We start from the raw sequence: 21,241 nt of genomic DNA on the forward strand, positions 1-21,241 counted from the left end.
TGAAGTTCTCAACTTCTTTAATCCTCTCGATGAGAAGGAGGAAAAAAAACAGCAATAAAATCCTTGGAAGTAACAGAGCTTTTATGGATAGCAGAGATCAGGGATGGGGCTCTGGAATCACAGCACAAATTCCATGGGAAAGGAATCAATCCTGCCCCAAAATTCGGGCGCTTCACCCTTGGAATGTGGGCAGGGCAGAGCCACCAGCGGTGACAACGCTGCAGGGGGGCGGGAAAACTTTGGAATTGCTGGCTTGAGGAGGGAATTGGGAATGGAGAACACTCACTCTTCCTTTGGGAAGTCTTCCTGGCTCCCAGTGAAGATCCAGCAAAGTCACAGATGTGCAGTGGTGACAAGGACAGAGAGAGGCACTTGGTCAAGGAGCTGGTTCTAAAGCCATAAAAGCTTTGGTGGGGCTGGCTCAGACCCTGGGGAGGGAACAGCAGAGCCACACGCTCCTGGGACAGGCTGGAAATCCACGGAGTTGGGTAAGGCTGGGAAAAGACCAATGACAAAGTTACAGTTCCTGGATCCTCATCCTGTGCAGCCACATCCACACTGAGCTGCACCGCATTCCCACGGAATAAACACTGAAGGTTCCCACTGTGCCACCAAAAATTGCTCCAAGATTGACTGGGATGAGATTAAAATCTGATTTACTGCTTCATCCCTGGAGCCAAATTGCAAGGCATTGAAATTCCAGGTATTTCAGGTGCCTTGGAATGTCTTCCCTGTTGTTCCCCGATTGATCTGATTGTTTTTCTGATAGCTGAGGAGCCCGGAACCTTCCTGTTGAAACATCCTTGTAATTGCAATAATTGATCCTAATTGCTCTCTTCGCATTTCCAAATTCCAGAGGCAAGTCTAGATTGCATCCAAGTACAGGAAAACAACGATGAGATCCAAGCATTGCCCTATTATCTCTTTTTTTCACAACGTATTTAATGACCTAAGAAAGTTACAAAAGCAACCTGAAATTACATTTATAGATATAAACTAATTAAATATATTTAGCTAACACTGAGGAAAAAAATCCCAAGCACCATGAAGACAAAAAACAGTAAGAGATGAGTAATTCCAAGGGTAATTAAGGACTTCTTACGGAGTCTCTGGATGAGTTGGAGACCACTGAAAGTTGACCTCATTCTCATTTTCCAACAGCAAATGAGTGATGAGCCCAGTCCTGCAGATTTTATTAAGTTCTGTATTCTGGGAGAACAATTTCATGACTCATTCCATTTTTTCTTTTTTTTTTTGCCAGTTCCTAATTTCAGGAATGGCAGAATTGCTGGAAATTTCAGTGGCATTTTCAGAGGATTTTGAATATTAAGTTGGCCAGTGAAAGGCAGAATTGTTGAGCTAAGTGAAGATGGGAGAGAAGATGAAAAAAGGAAATGATAACCACATTTAAACTCCTGCCTGAATGCTGTCAATTCCAAGTCACACGTGGTGAGCACATATTCCCAAAAGACTACAAATAAATAACAGCTACTTTATTCTCTAAGAACACTTGGGAGTGAGGAATTCCTGACAATGCCGAGGGAGAATCATCAAGTCGAAGAACGCAAAGGTCACAAGAACCTGAGGGAGCTGAGTTTGAGGACTCAGTTGCCACTGAGTTTCCTCATGATGGGGCTGTCAGGCTCAGCGTTGGTGAAAATGCTCCCCACAACCACGTGGGTACCCCAAAGGTTGTGCCTGATCACTTTGCAGCATCCCAGGTCATCCACGGAAAATCCCAAATGCCGATAGCGCTCGTCGGTCTCGAACAGGGGGTTGTTGGTGTAAGGCCCAAAAAACTGAGGGAAACGACAAAAAAAAAAAGAAAAAAAAGAGAGGATTTTCCACAGGAAGATTTAAAATTGTGAAGTATGTTTAAAACAAAGCCTGAGTTCAGCTGTGCCAGGCTGGTGGAGAAGTTTTGAGTTTTCTTTTGGCACTGGAGTGCATTTGGATATCAATCCCACCCTCACGTGCTTTGGAATGAAGGACAGAACCCTGCTAGAAACAGCACAAACAGGACATGGACTCACGAGAGAAACTTCCTAAGAAATGGCAAAAATTAAAAAGGTAACCTTGCAATGAGTCCCTACAGGGAAAGTTGGTCAGAAGAGCAAAAATGGGACTGAATTGCGAACAGTTTAACTTGCAAACTGGTATTTAAATTAAACTGGTATGTAAGATGCAAACAGGTATTTCAGTTCTTTGTCTCAGGAGGAAGCTTCTGACTTGAAGTCCACTCCTGATCCTTGGCAAGGATGTTACTAATGGAGTCTGAAGACAAAACCCTACTTCCATCAATCCCTAATTCCTGAAATGCATGGAATTCTGGGAAGCTTTCAAGCACTGTACAGCCCTTACCTGCCTGTTCACCTTATAAACATCCCCTGTTTGCCACTGTCGACACACTAAATCCCTGCTTTTTGTAGTGTTTTTAAATAAAACCCCACTAAGCTGAGCTTTGCCACTATCCCCTTGAACTACGATACGGTTTTAGCAGAGCTCAGACTAAAATTCATCTCCCACTGAATGCTCCCGTTGTTCCATAGGAACAGAAAGTTCATTTTTTGGGACAAAGGGATCATTAACAGGTGCAAAGAGGCTTTTCAAACCCTTCACCTTCACAGGTGTCAGGGTTCCCAAGTTACCTGGGGAGGGAATAAAGTAACCAAGAGATTTGGGGCATAAAACTTCTCCAGTTGCCTAAAATCCAATTTCATTTCCTAACTGAGAGCTGACACACGTGGGGAACTGGCTCAGGGTTGGTATCTTAAGTTATTAAAGGAATTACCCTGAAAAAGTTGGATTTAAGCCAAATTCCACACAGCAATCACTTACTGCCAGTCCTGAGGATGGATCAATGAAATCAGCCCAGTAGCCTTCAGAAGAAATTGCATAGCAGATTTCCTTGGCACCATTGATGAACTGGAAGGAAAAAAAATTGGGAAAAGAAAGGTATCGAATGAGGTTGTTATCACACAAAAAGAATTATTTCTAACTTTATCTGTTCTAGATAAAATCCTTTCTTTAATTTCAGTTATAAAAACTGGATTTTTCTCTCCAATTAGTGCCCTCAGCAGCTCAAAGTTTCAAATTTCTAAAAATATGATTATAATTACTCAGCTTCAGTTCCTTAAGGGTCCAAAATAAGGGAAATTTACCCTCTACAGTAAATTCTGTATTAGTTCAGAATAAGGAAAGTTTACCCCAGCAAATTCTGTATTTTGAGGCTTGATGGCTCTGATGATTAATTATGTCCAAACTGTAAATTAAATCCCAAATATCACAATTTTAGGCACAACATTTCTCATCCAGGATCTCTTTTTTGGTGCTGGAACAACCCCTTGGAGTGAGGTTAATAAAAACTTGAGCTGGATTCATGCAAATATTTAGATTTGGCTGCACAGCCTCGTTTTTTAGCCCCTGAAATGAGGAGTTTTCAGGTGAATTTTTTCCAAGCAAACAAACAGATTCCCCTGGGAATTTGCTGTTTGTAACCTTTAGAGCAGGAGGTTAAACCCAACATCCTCACACACCCCCAGCCAGTGACCAGATTAGACCTGACAGGGAGGTGCCCGAGGAAGAAAGATGCCAATTAACACATAATTAGACCAGATTACAACGCCAAAAAGCAACAGCCCAGAAATAATTCAAAGAGTAGAACGCACTGAAATGAAGGGAATTTTAATTTGTGTGTAATTTTATGTTGCCTTCTTTATTGTGTGTTTGCCTTAGAGAGGCCACATTTGCATTTAAAGGATTGGAAAGGTCATTTCCAGATGAATTTCAGGCATAATTATGATTTATATACAGATTAAATGCTGGGTTTGGGGAAATTGTTACAAATAATAGGTAGAAATGTTCTTTTTTGAGGTGCTAAGGGGGAATGGCAGTAGTGAATAGCGACACTTAGTGGGGTAATGCCAAAGCTGTGGAAAATGGGAAATAAAGGGACTTTCAGAGACCTCTAGTGGTAAAAGAACAAGGCAAGGTTAAGATGAAATAACAGAACTGAAATCCAGGGTAAAAGAATTTAAAAGCATCCATTAAAGTGGAAAAAAACACCAGAGAAACTGGTGGGGTTTTATATTTTTGATCAGTAAAAACTGCTCAGACAGACTCTACAGTGGAATCTTAATGAAATCAAAGGAAAACCGCAGTGAAATCCCACAAAATCCACTGATTAAATCTGGAACAAGGTGAGAAAATAGTTGCTGGATCAGGACAACAATCAAGTGTCTTTATTAATCTCCTGTAACATTTTAACAGACTTTTGTCCCACCCCACTCTGAAGAACTTAAGAATTCTAAGCAGACGTTTCACACAAAATAATAAAAAATTTTTAAAGCTGGGGAAAAAAAAAAATCTCCATTTTATAAGAGAAAAGGATTAACTCCAAAATGCTTTAAAAACACAGTAACAGAGCTAGAAATGCACCAAATCATCTGCAAAGAGAAATGAGCTGATGAACTCACATTTTCTAAGAGCATCTCTCTCTCATCCTCCACCTCCTGGCTCCACACGGTCATGTCATTTTTAGTCTTCTGGGTGACAGTCAGCACAGTCAAACGGTGGGAATTCACCTCTGGGAACAGGGACTCGAAGTCTAAAACATGGGAAAACAGCATGGTCTGCCCAGCTCTTCCATGTGAGCCTCCCCCTCTCACCCAGGCAGATTTCCCTTTTTAAACTTGTTTGATTCCAATTTCGTTTCAGTCATTTCCTGCTTGAACAAATCAGATACAAATTCAGTGCTGGCAGAAGTTTCATGATTCCCATTTGTTGTTTCGTTCCAGTGCCAAAGGATTTGATAACTGGATTTTGGATAGGGAATTAACTCCAGAATCTACCTGGCACTTAAGCAGCAACTGGAAACGACATTTTTGTATGAAATATCAAATATTGTCAACAGCAAAGCTTTGGTTTCCATTCTAAACAATGGGATTTTTGTAATTATTAACTCTGAATTAACCTTTTCCACTCCACATTCTGTGGTATCAACTACAGAACATTTCCTTCAACGTTTTTCACATTTTAAAAGTTGGAATTTCTCAGTTATAAATAAAAGTGAACCTTTTCTCAGCAGCTCAGGACAGGCTTGCACTGCACATTCCACCTTGGCATTTTCAAAGTAGGTTTCAGCATTATTGATTTGCTGCTTCTGGGGAGCATCAGCACCCTAAAAACCATGAAAATTGGAATTTTCTCAGTTAATATAAAACAGGAAAAATTCTGTACATCAAAATAAGGTTTTCTGATCAGATACACTTGAGCAGTTTCAGATGATTTGCAATGAGACTTCACATTTTTCAGCTATTAAAAGTGATATAGATTTTGGTGTTATTTAAACCCACACAGAAATGTTTATATTTTATAGAAATAAGGAGGATTTATATTTTATTGTAATTGTATTACGTTAAAGCAGAATACATATAAATACAGGAATTATATTAATAAATATAATACATAAATACAGACATTTTTGTTAATTATCAGTCCGAAACAATGATTTTAAGTATTTCAAACAACATTAACTGATAGATTTCAGATTTACCTGATTCTAAAAGCACCTGGTTTGCACTTAATGAACTAAACCTGAATTTTCTGGTGGCTTTTTTGGGGCAAACAGGATCCACCCAAGCTGAACACAGAACCTGGGCAGCTCTCCAGAGGCTGATGGTTCCCAAGCACATTGGGATATAATGACTCATCCATAAATCCACTCTCCAGCACTTTTCCAGTGGAGATTTGCTCATGGACTCCCAAAATCTGAGCATTCCACAAAGTCAGAGCCTGGAAAGCTGAGTGAGCAGCACTAAGGATTTGTGGGAATGTTGGGATCATGCTGGCAATCATCAAGGCTTTTGTTGATAATGATGTATCTGACTGGCAGCTCTGCCAAAATCTGGTCTCATTTTGAGGCTGGGGGACTCCTGTGTGAATTCCATGGTTTTCAGAATTAAACACTGCCCAAACTTTGCAAATTCAGGTCCATTAAGTAAAACACTGAAGAAAATTTCAATTTTACTTGGTAAAAGGTGGTGAGACTTGGCAAACAGCACGTTTGGAGACTGAAATTCTCCCATTAAGTCACTCCTAAAATGCTGTTTCAAAACACAGCCTGAAGTATTTCTTTCTCCTAAAAGAAAAAAACTCCAGGCAGGCTCTGTGTGACCTCTTGCTCAACCCAGTTAAAGTCCAGATTTCCAAATGGTGCAGAAAATCCTTTGTCAGGAGGAAAGAGGGATGGGTTCTGTTTCTCTCACACCCAGGAGGAGTCTGTTCTCACCTGGAACTCATTGATGTATTGTGCCATCACAAATTCATGCCTCTCGCTTGCTGAGGGCTCTGCTAAAATATCAGGGAGGCTCTTGGAAGCTTGGGATTTCTTCTGGGAAGCTGTGCCATTGAGGTGGCAGTCAAAGCCAATATTCCCAGGCAGCTGGAACCTCTGGTCCTGGGGACCAAAGGGCCCCATCACCTCATCCGGCCACACAGTCCTGGGACCTGCAAGAGGCCTCGTGTCAGTCAGCACATCCCAAAAAAAGCAGGAAAACCCAAGGAAAAACCCCTCTCCCACACACGGATTTGATCCCAAACATCAGCGATGCACAAGTCATAAAAATCACACTTCTAAATTCCCACAGCACACGGATTTAAAGGGAATAAATCTGCTTTTCCTTACATAAGTCAGGAGGTGCAGCAGCCACGTGAGGCTCATCTGAGCCAGAGGAACCTGCTGTGGAAAAAGCCTTGGGATTCCCAACTCTTTTGACTAAGGAATAAAAGCCTGGGAGGTAGGTGACCAATCTTGCTCTGTTACAGAGCACCTGAGGAGGGAAAAACAAAATTAAAGTAATTTAAATACAGCTCTGTGGGTCACAAGAGAAATCCTCCCTTGATAATTATATCAAAATTTTAATTATGACCAGCTGTTAACATCAAGCTTTAGAAGTATTTTACTATTATTTCTGTATTTTGCTATTCCAAGCAAAGAAAAAGGCTAGAAACACTTAATGAAAAGTCTCTCATGTGAGGAAAAAAGCCCTGAAATCTTTAACTAGCACCACTGAAACCCCACAATTTAAACTAAATTATGGATAGGGATTGTCTCCGTGATTATTTCCATGCATGTCACCCTGGAAAATATAAATCCCACCTGCCACAGCATGGGTGGCTTTTGTAAAATTCAACTTTTCAGGTGGGGAATAGAAATTCTTTGAAGAAAATAACACAAAAGGATTTTCCTCAAGTGCTGTAGCTTAGATTCTGCAAAAATCTATGCAGTTTTGTCACTAAATATGTGTGGAACAAGTTTACATCAAGAGAGGCACTTTCAGAAGTAGTTTCCTTTTAAAAGAACAGAATAAACGGTGCTATTTGTATGTTTCCTACAAAAATTGTGTTTAAAGCATCAGGACCTAAGGCAATAAAAGGTTTCTCATTCAGCACCTCTGTGTAAATATAAAATAATCCCTACCAAGATCACAAAGACTCAAATGCTTAAAGACACATTGAATTTATGACTTAAATCAATTATTTACAGTTCAAGCCTGAAGCTGCCTCGTTCTATAACAGCTTTAAAAGGTTCCTGTAACACAACAAAAGTCTAATCCCACTTAAATCTTTCTCTATTATGTAAAATCACTGTTGAAATTAATTTTTGCATCATGATTGCGTTATAAACAGATGTAAACAATTACAGGCGACATGTAATTAGAAGAAAAGAGCATTTTTCCCTATTATCAGCCTCACTCAGCATGGAGATGTCACTAATTACAGCTGTGACTGAGCTCACTCATGCAAATATTTACACACCTGGCATTACACGAGTGAAACAACAGCGAGGAAATGAATGAATTATTCATGGCCCCATGGCAAGAGCAATAAAAAAAAAAAAAAAAAAAAATCAGTAAAAGGCGTTTTCTTCTCCAGCCTGAAATTAGCTGGGTGAAGCCGTGTGTTACAGAAACACAGAATTCCTCTGTGGCTGAGCACAGGAGAATATAAAAAGCACAGAAAAATTTGTGTTTAATCCTCAATTACGTTATTCCCGCGATTTCCAAACGGAAAGAGGGCTGGCTTGGGGATACTGGGAAGGGATTCTGGGAGGGTGGGCAGGCCCTGGCACAGGGTGCCCAGAGCAGCTGGGGCTGCCCCTGGATCCCTGGCAGTGCCCAAGGCCAGGCTGGACATTGGGGCTGGGAGCAGCCTGGGACAGTGGGAGGTGTCCCTGCCCCTGGCAGGGGGTTGGAATTAAATGATTTTTAAGGTCCCTTCCTTAAACCCAAACCCGTCTGTAACTCTACTGAATCCTCAATTCCACTGCTCCCGTGATATCCACAGAACCTGGCGTGGCTCACTCACATTGGCCATGGCAAACGGTGCTCTCCCCTCGCTGACAGGCCCGGATACCCCTGGAAAAAAGAAGAGAAGAGGGGAGAGGACAGAAAGGGGACAAGGAAAAACAAGGGAAAGGGAAGAGGAAAAGGAAAGGAAGGCGCTGGACTCCCCAGCCCCGAAGCCTCCTCACGCCCCGCACAGCCTCCCCAACTCTCCCCCAGCGCAGCCCGGTGTCCCAGGAGCGGCGCTGCCGGGGACAGGCAACGGGAAAAGGGGAGAAGGAAACGGGAAAAAGGGAGAAGAAGAAGAAGGAACCCCCGGCCGCTCTCACCTCTTCCTGCAAAATGGCGGCGGCCGCCCGCCCCCGTCACGCCCGCGCCGCGCGCCCCCAGGCTGAGCCAGTGGATCTGCCGACACCTCGATCGGCGCGGCGCGGAACTGCGCGGAATTCGGCGCTCGGCGCTCGGTTGCTCGCGGCTGCGGACGGGGCGGTGGGGAGCCCTGAGGGGGAAGCGGCGATGGCGGCGGGGCTCGGCGGGGCCGGGGAGGTCCCCATGGGAGCGGCGGGGCTGGGATCTGTCGTGGCGGGGCCGAGGTGTCCCCTCGGTGGTCCCAAACCGGTGTTGCCCAGTGTGAAGGGCAGCGAAGGGCGCCCGTGGGTGCCGCGGAGGCGGGACAGTACCCGCGGGGGGCACCAGGGGGTAGTCACGGAGCGTAAACCGCCCTCATCCCCCCCCCAGTCATTCCCGGTGATCCATAAAGTGGAAAATGGGGAGAAAAAGGGAAAAGGGGGTTTTATTGAAGGGAATTGGGGGGGGGGGGGGGGGGGGGGGAGTGTTTCCGCTAAGGAAAGGCGCAAGGTCGGGGGTTTGCTGGAAATGGAGAGCATCAGTGGCACTTCTGCCGCAAAACTGTGACTTCAAATAATTTATACAAAATAATAAAAATAGATTAAAAACCTTCTTGAATGGCTTCCCTCCCAGTTGATTTTTCTGGGGTTTTTTTTTTGGTGGAAAGGCTCTGGACAGGCTCCCCAGGGAATGGTCACAGCCCCGAGGCTGCCGGAGCTCCGGGAGCAGCTTGGAAAGATCCCAGCACGGGATCTGCGCTATCCATCGGCATTCCCAGAGAAGCTGCGGCTGCCCCATCCCTGGAAGTGTCCCGGGCCAGGCTGGACGAGCCTTGGAGCGCCCTGGGGTAGTGCAAGGTGTCCCTGCCCATGGCAAGGGCTGGGAACGGGATGAGCTCTAAGGTCCCTCCAACCCAAACCAGTCTGGGATTCTATGAAGTCGCTCCAAGGTGTTCGACTTTTTCCCCATCCACTTCAAATTCCAGCCGTCATTCCAGAGGGGGATGGAATCCAGGATCTCTGGGGCTGTGCAGTGCTGTGCAAGCCAATGCAGCTCTTGAAATGGGGGATTAAAAATACCAAGGGGGAGGTGCCCAATCCCAAATCCCATCTAAAGCTCCTCCCAAAGGCCTGTTCTGCTGGTTGCTCCTGCTCCAGAGGGAAAACGCACACAAACCCCTTTGGAATACCCTTTGGATTAAGGATCTTCCTTCTCATTTTTTGCCATTTCTTTGCTGTCTGTTCCAAGCAGCTTTGCTGGTTGAGGACGGGGAATTTTAATCTCTCCCAAATAAAAGATTGGGCGTTCCCATCCCTCAGCGACTCTACACAAGGCCTTTAATTTATTTTACTTTTAACCAGAGATTTCTGGACGTTTATTTTCCTTTGCCACTGGTTTATTAGCAGAAGTTTATTAACATAAACCAGTTCCAGAGGTTTCAATAGTTCAAAATCAGAGCAAGACATCGGTTTTGTGTCCATGGTGATAAAACTCAGCCCTACAGTGTCCTTAGATCATTTAATAAAGTTTTGGCTTTATTTTATCAGGATTATTATGATATCCATTCCTAAACAATGTGGTATATTAAGTAGCTATAATGTTGCAATTTTGATTTTTGGACTTTTTCATGAGCACATTTGCTCACTATTGGATGCCACTCAACTCTTTTATTAATTCAATGTTAGCACACTTAATTCTCATTTGCTTTTAAATCAAATATTCATGTGGAATCTCTGAACTTCAGCAAAAAAAAAAAAAAGAGATGAGAGATTGGAGAAATTCAACTTTTAACTCTTTACAGAATGTGATTTATATCCTCTAATAGGAGGCACTCTGGATTACATCCAGCCTGTATTGACTTGTCCTTAGGCAATCCCAATTTATCTCCTCTCCAGGGCTGCCACTTCAAGATGCTCCAATCAATCCCTGAGTTATCAGCCCCTCAAGTTTGTGGTCTGAATTCATAAAGATTCATTTCAATAAAGCTTCTATCCAAAGGAGACTGCAAAATCAAACTATCCAATTACAGATTTATCAAATATTAATAAGGAGAAATCTTCCAGATCTTTCGGATGCCAACATCCTTCTCCCCTGGTGTCAGGAAAGTAATTAGCAGCTGGCTTTGATTAAATTCTTCCCTCGGAGATTGCTGCTCTCAGTTTGAGGGAGAGGAAGGAACGCACACGACAGGATTCCTAATTCCTCCTTTGAAAGCCTTTTTGGAAAAATCCCCATGGGTTCAGTTCAGGGAAACTCCTCCGTGTCCAAAACCTGCAGCAGTTTTGGAGGTGAAACCTGAAGTTCATGGCCAGGTTTTCCTGTTGTTACTGAGATGCTCTTTTTCCTCAGGGATCCCAGCACGGGAAGGACGTGGAGCTGCTGGAGAGAATCCAGAGGACACCATGGAGACGATCAGAGGGAAAGGCTGAGAGAGTTGGGATTGTCCAGCCTGGAGAGGAGAAGGCTCCAGGGAGAGCTCCGAGCCCCTTGCAGGGCCTAAAGGGGCTCCAGGAGAGCTGGAGAGGGACTGGGGACAAGGCCTGGAGGGACAGGACACAGGGAATGGCTTCCCAGTGCCAGAGGGCAGGGATGGGTGGGAGATTGGGAATTGGGAATTGCTGGCTGGCCCTGGCACAGGGTGTCCAGAGGAGCTGTGGCTGCCCCTGGATCCCTGGCAGTGCCCAAGGCCAGGCTGGAACAGCCTGGGACAATGGAAGGTGTCCCTGCCCCTGGCAGGGTGGGAATGGGATGATCTTTAAGCTCCTTTCCAACCCAAACCATTCCATGATTCCATGATTCCATGACTCCATGATTCTTCTCTCTTTTTTTGGGACAGTGCTTTCCTCTTGGCACCCTGAACAGGCTGCAGCACAGGGAAGAGCCTCAGGAATTCAGGAGAGAGGGATGCAGAGGGAACTTTCCCAGTCACCACCACCCTCTGCCTGGAAAAAACTCCAAGCCCAAGCTGGGATTCTCCTTCCATGCCCTGACTTGCTGGATTCCTCGCTCTGGAAGAAGAGGAGCCAGAGGTGTCCCTGAGAAACTGCTTCACAAGGAAAAAGTGGATTTTCAGCCGTTTCCTCCCTCCTCTTGCAGGAACCCAGAGAAGCTGTGCAAACTCCATCCTTGGAGTCTTCAGAACTTTGGGATGAGATTCTGGAATTGGACTGGAAACCCCAAATCCAGAGTTTCATCCTTAATGGGGGTCTTTGCTGCTTTTATTCCCCATTCCACTCTGCTGTCAACCAGGTGGCATTCACCCGGAGGCACTGGAATTCTCCCTGGTGGTTTTCCCTTTGGATACAGCAGAAGCTGGATAAGTGGTGATAGGAACACCGAGATATTCCTTATTCCCATTGTCCATTTATCTGTGCAATGATGGATTGCGCTGGTGCTCCCAATTTTCCTAATGGCACCCATTAAACTTCATTAGGACTGTGTTAAACCCCACTTGAAATCGTTGGCATCGATTTTGCATCTCTAAAACCTGCTCGCAGCACGTCAGGAACTGAGCATGCCCGGCCTCCCCAGCATTCCAGCCACATTCCCTGCGGTTCCAAAGCACAGAGGGAGGGAGTGGGATCTCAGCCTGTGGTCCAGGGGATATTTAGGATCACCCTGCAGAGCTGACAGTTCTCAGCCATCCTTTATCACTGCCCCGGCCAGGGGATTTTTAGCCTCCAAACTCCAGCTCAGCCTTTTTGTTTATCCATTTCATTCCCTGTATTTATTTTCCCTTGCATATACACTGAGGCTCCCCCTTCCCTTGACCTGCTAAACCTCGGGAATGAGGAATGTCTGGAGTGCCGGGGAAACGGGGATGGAGGAGAAGGGAGGAAAGGTTTTAACGTGCTCTTTCCCCACAAAAGTAAACATCCTCTGGCTATAGGAAGCGTAAACTTCCCCTGGAAATGGATGTGTTTACATGAACAATCCCTTTCTTCTGGCATTTCCAGAGATTTGCTGGCTACCACTGGGGAAAGAGCCTTTTAAGTGAGCGGTGCAATTACACCAGATAAGTCTTTGCATGATTTGTTTTCTCTTTTTGGGAAGACATTCCCCCTGTGGATGTACTGCTGGGAACCTGAAAGGGATTTCCTCCTTTATCTCAGGGCCTTGTGTCCCTGCCCGCTGGAATGTCCATCCCAATGGGCAGAGGGGGAAAAGGCTTTTTCCCAGAAAACTGCCTGGCTCTGACTCCGCTTTATGGAGATTTACTGGGAATCCTTTACCAGCGCAGCTTCTCCTGTATCTGGAAACTCCCGGTTTGTATTTTCACCCAAGAGAGAATTTTATCAACCTTCCTAAACTGGAATGTGCCACTCCCAGGGACATCGTTCCGATAGGAGCCCTGGTGTGGGATTATCCGAATGGATCTGAGGTTGAGACAGGCATTAATTCATCTCAGTTCTTGTTGTGGCTTTTCATGTTTGGTTTAAGATGGAGAAGCTTTAAAAGCTTTATCATTTTCTTGGTAGGGATTAAACAGGAATATTTTTCCTGGGAAGCATGAGCTGCTCCTCCTCGCTCCCGTGGGGAGAGTGAGGGGATTCCCATCTCCTTTCTCTCCAGGTATCCCTTGCAGCAGCACCTCAGGGATGCTGCCACATCCAACACAGCCTGTGGGGAACAGGGAATGTGTGAAGCTTGGATGTTTTGGGAGGTATTTACATTTATGACTGGGAGGTGTCTCTCCCACTCCAAATCTGGGTTTTTATGGAATTTAGGTATCAATAATTTGGTGCTGAGGCTGTCACCAAAGTTGGAGGCCAGAAATAGTCTGGATTAACTTTAATGTGAGATGAATTTGGTCCACACTGGAGCTGGACTTGGAAAAGGACTGGTTTGTATCAGGACTGCACTTTCCTGAGGTCCCAGCTCTTGGATGGAGAGATCCAGAAGGAGCAGGAGGACCTGGAGCTCTCTCCTGGGATCTGCTGGTGGCAAAGACACCAGGCTTGGCAGCCTGGAAGTGCTCCAAGCCCTGCTGGTCCTGAGGCATCCATCTGCTCTGGAATGTGGCATTCCAGGCTCTGGGCTCGGGGTCTGTGTGCCAGATGTGCTGGGTGCCAGGTAAGGAGGCAGGTTCCCCTCAGAACTGTATCAAAACCAGCTTTTTATAGGCTGGTTCTATTTCGGTCAATCTTTCTTTATCCATCTGGGAATTGTTAGAAAATCTGAGGAGGCAGAATTCCTGCTTAAAGCCAGTGCCATGCCTAATGGGCTACTCATTCCAGCAGATTCCTCATTTATTGGTTTTTTTAAATATACAGGGTCATATTTTTTAACCCTCACGGATGGGAAGCGTGTCTCGCAAAAAGGTTTATGGCATCGTGTGCTGCCTGTGAGTTATGAGGCTGTTCCTGTCTGGCAGGGAATGAAAGAGCCCAGCATCTGGCAGAATGTGAAACCAGAAATCCCAGAACTTCCCACTCAGAGGAGCTGGGATGGCTGATGGATGTTGTGGTAAAATGTCTCTTTTGACGTGTGAGGCAGGACAGTTGGAGGCCCTTTCTGTCGAAATTGATGGAGTTTAACCAAACCTCCTGGCTGGAAACTTGAGGAAATCAGTCACTGTGCAGCACGTTGCTGCCATGCTGTAGCAGGGATGCTGAAAATCCCTAAATATCCCTCTTTTGTGCCATGTTTTAGGAGCAAATCTCGTCTCAGCTCAGTGAGAAAGGACCTAAATAGTGCCGAGAATTTCAGGGATCAGTCCAGAAAACCATATTGAAAAGCCTCATCGAATTCTTGTTACCCACATTCAGAGCTCCGTAAAGTTTCCAGAAGACTTTCTGATGCATTTAGTGAAAACTGGGAGGAAAACAGCCATTAATAGATGTTGCATATTAGGAATTCCCAGGTATTTCCTCCTCCGAGTCACCGAGTGAGGCAGAATCCAGGTGTGAACTCCCTGTCTGGGCTCTCCAGCATCGATTTGGTACTTGGGGGTGAAATTGTTGCTGTAGAGGAGCCTTGGGTAGAGTCATGAGTCAAATAATTATTCAAATGACTGCATTTTGCTTTGTTAAAGTCAAACCTCTTCACTTGGAGAGCGTTTTTATTGTGCAGAATGAAATCCTTCTGCTGACAAACCCGGTTGGCTGCTGTTACATAATTCTGTCACCAAACCCTTGTTCCTAATTTGCCTTTTTGCTGATGCCTCATTCCATAAACACTTATTTATCCTTCAGGAAGAATAAGGAATAGTGGAATTTCAAGACCACCTTCCTGGTGGGTTTAATATTCTCTTTTTTTACCAGTTCAGGGATAACAAGCAACCTCCTGACTTGTCACCGACAGATTCCTTTTCTTGTGTTGGAATGACTCAAACAAGTGACTGAAAACTCCATTTTGCATGTGTCAACCTCCTCCTTTCTCAAGGTAACTTAAAATAAAGGCTCCTCACTTTCTCACATCGACTTCAGAAGGAAATATCAGACATTCCCCTTCAAAAGTTCTGATAGGAGCAGGTGAGACCTGTGAGATGATCAAAGGGAGAGGGAAGTTTGCTGAAATCTCCTGTCTGTGTGATGGAGCCATGAAATGCTGCGAGTTCCCATCCTGCACGTCAGATTTCAGCCTGCAAAGAGCTTCTTTGGTGCACACTGTTTGCATTTTCAGTTGGCAGGATCTTCCAAACGACTGGAAAGAAAGGGAATCAGTGGGGTTAATGATCGGTTGATCGGTGGGATAAATCAGTATGATCCTCCGGGATAAATAAATACTGATCAGAAGAAACGGGATTAGGGGGACAAGCTGTGGTGGTGGATCAGAAGGGATCGTTCCTGGTCCATTTTGCTGATTCCCTGCTGAATTTTTTTTTGAATTAAAAAATTCGTTTGCCTCCCAGAGAGATGCGCAACTTTGACAGCCTCAGGATCATTTAGCTGGAGTGGAATGAATGCTTCCTTCAAACCTGTAGATGAATGACAAAAAGCCCCAGAGATGCAGCAATGTGCAGGCAGTTTTTTTGAATCTGTAGGGTTTTTTTCAACTCCACACAGCAGACCCAACATTTTGTGCTGTCTCCCAAATCTTTTGCTTTGACAGGAGGTAGAAATCAGTGTCTGGTGTGTCTAACAAAAGGCAGCATCAACACATCTCTGTGTACTTGAATATTCAAATTCACATCTTTATTCATCTCCCTCCAACCCGTTCCAAAGTCGCTCATCACCAGCTCTGGGCATGAACCACACCAGCTGTGAGCTCAGCAGAGGTTTCTCCACAGAGGCACAAAGGAGAGCCTTGAGGTCGTGGTGAGATCATCATTTCAGCGCCCTGAAATCAGCATCCCCTGGGAGCAATCCCAGCTCAGCTGCTCCCAGCCGAGCCTAAACAGCTCAGGAGAAAGGAGAAGCGAGACTCCTTTCTGCCCTGAATAAAACAACTTTTGGAGTGAATCACTTCGAGGGAAGAAAGCCTTGGAGCAAGCAAAATGTTTCGCTGAGTAAATCAGTTTAATGTGGAAAACCAGCAGAAGGGCTGAGTGCCTTTTAACACTTTTCTTTTTCTGTTGTGCTCGCTTTTTTCACCAGGGAGAAGCTGGTCTTTGGGACCCAGCTCTGGCCCTGGGTGAACCAGTGGCTGCACCTATTTCCTTGCTCCTTTGGGAGCTTTTTGGGAATCAATGAACATGTGGGGAAAATGGCATTTCTCGTTAGTATGGGCGCTACGGAGCTGATAAAGCGAGCGGGTTTGGGAAGGTCACCGAGGCAGGGTGGCTGTGGGCTGTGACATCTCTTTTGTAGCACATCATTGCCTGGTGTGAGCGTTGCTGTCCCTCCAGACTCCCCCGGGATGTCGGGGAAGTGTCCGTGGCTGCAGAGCTGTCACCCTGCCAGCGAGAGGGCAGAAGAAATGAAGGCACTGCTCCCTGGGGCACCTCCTGAATATTTATGGTGGCAGCGCTAAGGGTTTCTGTGGAGCTGCTCGGCCCGGGGGGATCTGGAGCTGATTTTCTGCTGCTGTTTGCTTTGCAAGCTGCCAGGATCCATCCCCAAAGCCAGATGAGCTGCCTGGCTGCACAGCGGTGATGGGGCTGTGACAGGCACACACGTCCTCACTGCGTTGTGACAGCTCCTAAGGAGCTCCAGGTCTGGGGACAGCAGGGCAGAGCTGATTGTAACACACTGATCACCCCAAAAACACCCACGGGGGAGGAAAAGGGGGAAGAATCAACTCACATCAGCCAAGGACCTGCTTGGCCAGCCCTGAACTCTTGGGAGAGAGCCCAGCTCTGGCACAGGGTGCCCGGAGCAGCTGTGGCTGCCCCTGGATCCCTGGCAGTGCCCAAGGCCAGGCTGAACATTGGGACTTGGAGCAGCCTGGGACAGTGGGAGGTGTCCCTGCCCATGGCAGGGGGTGGGACAAGATGGGTTTTAAGGTTCCAACCCAAACCATCGGATGGTTTTATGAGCCCTCTGCTGCCAGTGCCCCTCTCTGTCCCTTGCAGCCCTTCTCCTCGCCCATCCATGCCTGTGGACCGGTTTAAACACTTGCCAGTATTTAAACTGAGCCCAGCAGCCCTCAGCAGCAATAAAAGCCAGTGCTGTGTGTTTGTGCACTGACTGCTGATTGCCTGGGTCGCAGAAAAGTGGGTTAGACTCAGATTATTGCCTTTGTCCACGTTCCTGACCTTTTCCCTCACATATTGCGTGGCCCGCGGGTGGAGGAAGGAGGATTAAAGGTTAAGCAGCCTCTCTTGAAAGAGTTAGGATGCCTAAATGTTTAAAATGTTTCCTTTCCCCAGTAATTCCGATCTATATTAAAGCTAAAACCCTTCTGAGAGGTAATAAAACAGAGCAGTGGAGGAGATCATTGGGAAGATTAGGAAGAAGAGACTTAAGAGCTTACTCTTGATGCTTCTGGGTTTATACTTTGTTCTTGTTTTACTCTGTCAATCTCTTCTAGCATTTCTCCCGGTGATTTTATTGTGTTTTTATGGAGCAGGGATGGTGCTGCAAACTGCCAGGGAAAAGCTTGTTGTCGTTGGGTGGAGGGGGAAGAACATTCCTTTGCACATTTTTCGCTGTTCCTGTTATATCTCAAATTTAGAAAGTAACAAGAAGCAGCATCCAGTTCTCATTAATGCTTCAGGGTTGGTTGTTTTTTGGGGGTTTTTTTGGCACATATGTTTTCATTTCCAGGCGTCCAAAGGAGAAGATGAAATTCCTCCTTCCCAGCCAGCACTGGAGCACACCAGGACCAGCAGATTCCTTGGATTTTGCTGCCAGGTAGGAGCCTGGTAACCTGCTTTGTCTGCTTGGGTTATCCCTAAACCCAGCAGCAGTGGGAAGTACAGTGCTGTTTTTTTGGGACAAAGGGTCGTGCTGTGACTGCTTCCCTTATGTGAGCGTTCTTCTTGACACAGCCTGGCTGGTGGCCCACATTAATTTGCTCCAAAAAAAAAAAAAAAAAAAAAAAAAAAAAAAGGAAAAAAGAGATGATATTCACGTTCTTGGAGGAGTTGTGTGTTCCATCTGGATACTGCAAACCTGTGAACCTTGTCCAAATAACTCCCGTGTTCTTCTTGCTTGATTTTTGTGCATCTTGTCAGTTAAATATATCCGGGAGCTCCCGAGGCAGGAACATGAGGGCGCCTTGTGCCCATCACAGCCAAGGGGTGCCCTGGAAGATGCTCCCATGGAGCATTTGCTCCCTGATTAAATCCCAGCAGTGTGGAATTCTGTTTGGGATGGCTCACAAGTCGGTGTTGGCAGGAATTCCATAGAATTCCCATGGAAATGTGTTTTGTCGGCTCGGGTGTGAGCAGGTCTCGGAGCTCCGGGCCTGGGTCTCTCTGCTGCCCTGGCACTGGGGGGACTGGGGGATGTTAAAAGGCTCCTCTCCCTCTTAATTTCAGTGTTTCTATGGAAACAGATCCCAAACAGGAATCGTTCTCTCCTGCTTTTTCTCATCCTGGTTTCGACAGTGGGAAAAAGTGAAATTGGGATGAAAGCCAGAGCAGGCAGCAGTAGGTGTTGCTGTGGGAGCAGGACCAGGTCCTTGCTGCTCACGTTCCTCTTCACTTCCAAATCAAAATACGTGGAAATAGGAACTCCAAAAGCTTCAGTTCTTATTTGGGAGATGATTTCTGCATTTTATTCAAAAGGTGACTCATGTGACCATGACATCAGAACATTGCCACCAGCTGCAAGGGAAGGAGGCTGCAGACCTTTCCAGATTTCTCCTAAACCCCCTGACCTGGAGCACCTCTACCTTGGGTTTCAGGAATAAAAACCCAAACTCTGAGAACTGTACATTATGGAAATAAAATATTCTTTTTGGGAAAGAGAATTTGGATGAAAATACTTTGGGGCCTGGCCTGTGTTTGTCAGGGAGATGAAAACCAGCAGCTTTTTGCCGTCTCAGGCATTTGGGTCTTGTCTTCATCACCGCAAGAAGTGCAGGATAAGGAGGTGCAAGCTGGGGATGAAAGTTGGGAAGAGAAATCCCTCTACAAGTCATCAGTGAAGCAGTTTCTTGGCAATGAAAACTTCAGGAATTGTTTACTCTTTGGCGATAAACTTGAAAGTCTGGATGTTGAGCGCTCGGCTGGAGAGGGACCTGGACCTCTGGGGGCTGCAGGACCTGGTGCATGCAATGGATTTGGTGCTTTTGAGGCATTTCTAACACTGCTGGTGGCTGTCACTCGGTGTCACAGCAGGGTGACAGGTTCCATGTGCTCCATGTGTTCCTTATCTTTACTCCAAGGTGTCTCCACCAACGGATCACGTTTTGTTTCATGCCTGACTTGGCGAATCCTTCAGGCCCAGCTATCCCAGCACCCAGCAGGAATGAGGAATAAACTCCAGTAATTCAGGCTGTTACTGGTCAAACTGGGCTGATCCTCTGGCTGCGTCCAGGGAGGAGAGAGTGAAAAGGGAAGGAGGGTGGTGAGCACCTGGACAGGTTTGATCCCAAACCAAACAAGAGAATTTCTCACAGGTCATCTTGGGAACAATTGCCTTTTTGGGAGATTACTCCTCTCTGTGGTGTTCAGGGACAAAGAACAGAGCTCAGGAAGACGATCTGTCCTGATATCTGTGACAGGAGAGAGCGCTGGCCACTGCCCTCCTTGTCACCCTGAGAAGGGAAAGCAGAACTCTCCAAGCATTTTGAGGCTTTCCCCAAATTTCCCCATCCAGATCTGGGCTGGAGCCCCTGATGGGACCTAAGCTGGGTGTAACTCTCAAGTTCATCACCATGTCATGGTCTTCTTCAGCAACCAGCCCTGCTCTGTGTCCCTGGTCCCATCCTCTCCAATCAAAGGAGACGTCACTAAAAAAATCCCTGCTGCTGTATTCACACTGAAAAGAAAGAGTTAAACTTTCTTTTTTTTCCCTTTTTTTTTAGGGCCTGCCTTGATGTAAGCTTTGGTATTTAAAATTAATGAAGAAAATGAGAAAATAATGTGGCTCATATTACTCCTCCTCAGCTGTTTTGCTTTTTCTCGCAAATTGTTGCTTGTAGACGTCTGGCATTTTATTTCTTTTTGGGGTTTTTTTAAGCTTTGACATCTCTCATCATGCTCCATGTAACTCTTTCTTGGGAATTATGTGACGGGTGGATGGTCCCTCATTCCTGGTCCTGCTCCTCAGGGCATCCTTTTGCAAAGCCCTTCTCCCTCTCTTCCTTCCCTCCTCCAACCTGTGGGCGTCTGACTCAGAGAGCTGGAGACTCATTCTGGAGCTTTCACGTGTAACTTCTCATTAATTAACTCATGACTCAACATGTTCACATGAGAGAAGAGGGACTTTGCAGTTTTGCTTTTGCATTCCCTTGTTTTGGTGCCGCATGGGTGCGTGGTAGAATTCCTTTGGAGACAGTAACATTTGTGGGATGGATCAAGTTGTGGTTGCCCCATCCCTGGAAATGTTCCAGGCCAGGTTTGTGATAGTGGGAGGTGTCCCTGCCCATGGCAGGAGATGGAATGGGATGGCTTTAAGGTCCCTTCCAACCCAAACCAGTCTGGAATTCTCATTTTAGGGCTAAAGCCAGCTCTGGCACTGGAACCAGGCTTGAAAGGAAAAGCTCTAGAAGCAATGAGGTTCTTGCACGAGTGCGGCTACAGTGGTGGGAACTCCTCTGCCCAGATTGCCCTGCTCAGTGGGGTTGGCCATGCCCTGCAATTTCTCCACGTCAAAATCCTGCACCGTGCCAGTGCAGTTGGGTTGGGCATCTTCCATCACGTTGGATTGAGTGTCTTCCATCTTGTTGTGGTGGGCATCTTCCATCACGTTGGGTTGGGCATCTTCCATTGGGTTAGGTGTCTTCCATCATGTTGGATTGGGCATCTTCCATCATGTTGTGTATCTTCCATCACGTTGGGTTGGGCATCTTCCATTGGGTTAGGTGTCTTCCATCATATTGGATTGGGCATCTTCCATCATGTTGTGTATCTTCTACCACATTGGGTTGGGTGCCTTCCATCATGTTGGGCTGGGCATCTTGCATTGCATTGGATTGGGCATCTTCCATCATGTTGGGTTGGGCATCTTCCGTCAGCGATGGGTCCAAATTCCCACATGTCCCCGTGTCCGACC

The 21,241-nt window shown here is 46.0% G+C and overlaps 1 protein-coding gene across 1 annotated transcript; it reads right to left on the reverse strand.

Annotated features, from left to right (window-relative positions):
* On the reverse strand, positions 1-8,693 carry MMADHC (metabolism of cobalamin associated D). Its single transcript, XM_048309001.1, has 8 exons — positions 8,675-8,693; positions 8,368-8,417; positions 6,686-6,830; positions 6,290-6,507; positions 5,074-5,179; positions 4,476-4,606; positions 2,839-2,925; positions 1-1,799 (listed from the first exon to the last, which is right to left on the reverse strand). The coding sequence occupies exons 2-8, from the start codon at positions 8,374-8,376 to the stop codon at positions 1,605-1,607; spliced, it is 891 nt and encodes a 296-aa protein (XP_048164958.1). The 5' UTR covers positions 8,377-8,417; positions 8,675-8,693; the 3' UTR covers positions 1-1,604.
* Between the last annotated feature and the right edge of the window lie 12,548 nt (positions 8,694-21,241).

This window comes from Corvus hawaiiensis, chromosome 7 (assembly GCF_020740725.1).
Source record: "Corvus hawaiiensis isolate bCorHaw1 chromosome 7, bCorHaw1.pri.cur, whole genome shotgun sequence".
Taxonomy (NCBI): Eukaryota; Metazoa; Chordata; class Aves; order Passeriformes; family Corvidae; genus Corvus; species Corvus hawaiiensis.

Bases quoted from the DNA above. Each gene is read 5' to 3' on its own strand.
- MMADHC (XM_048309001.1), bottom strand. The intron at 6,508-6,685 runs GTAAGGAAAAGC...GGCCTCTTGCAG, and splicing joins TGCTGCACCTCCTGACTTAT to GTCCCAGGACTGTGTGGCCG. The intron at 4,607-5,073 runs GTTCACTTTTAT...CCCATGTTTTAG, and splicing joins TCCTGAGCTGCTGAGAAAAG to ACTTCGAGTCCCTGTTCCCA.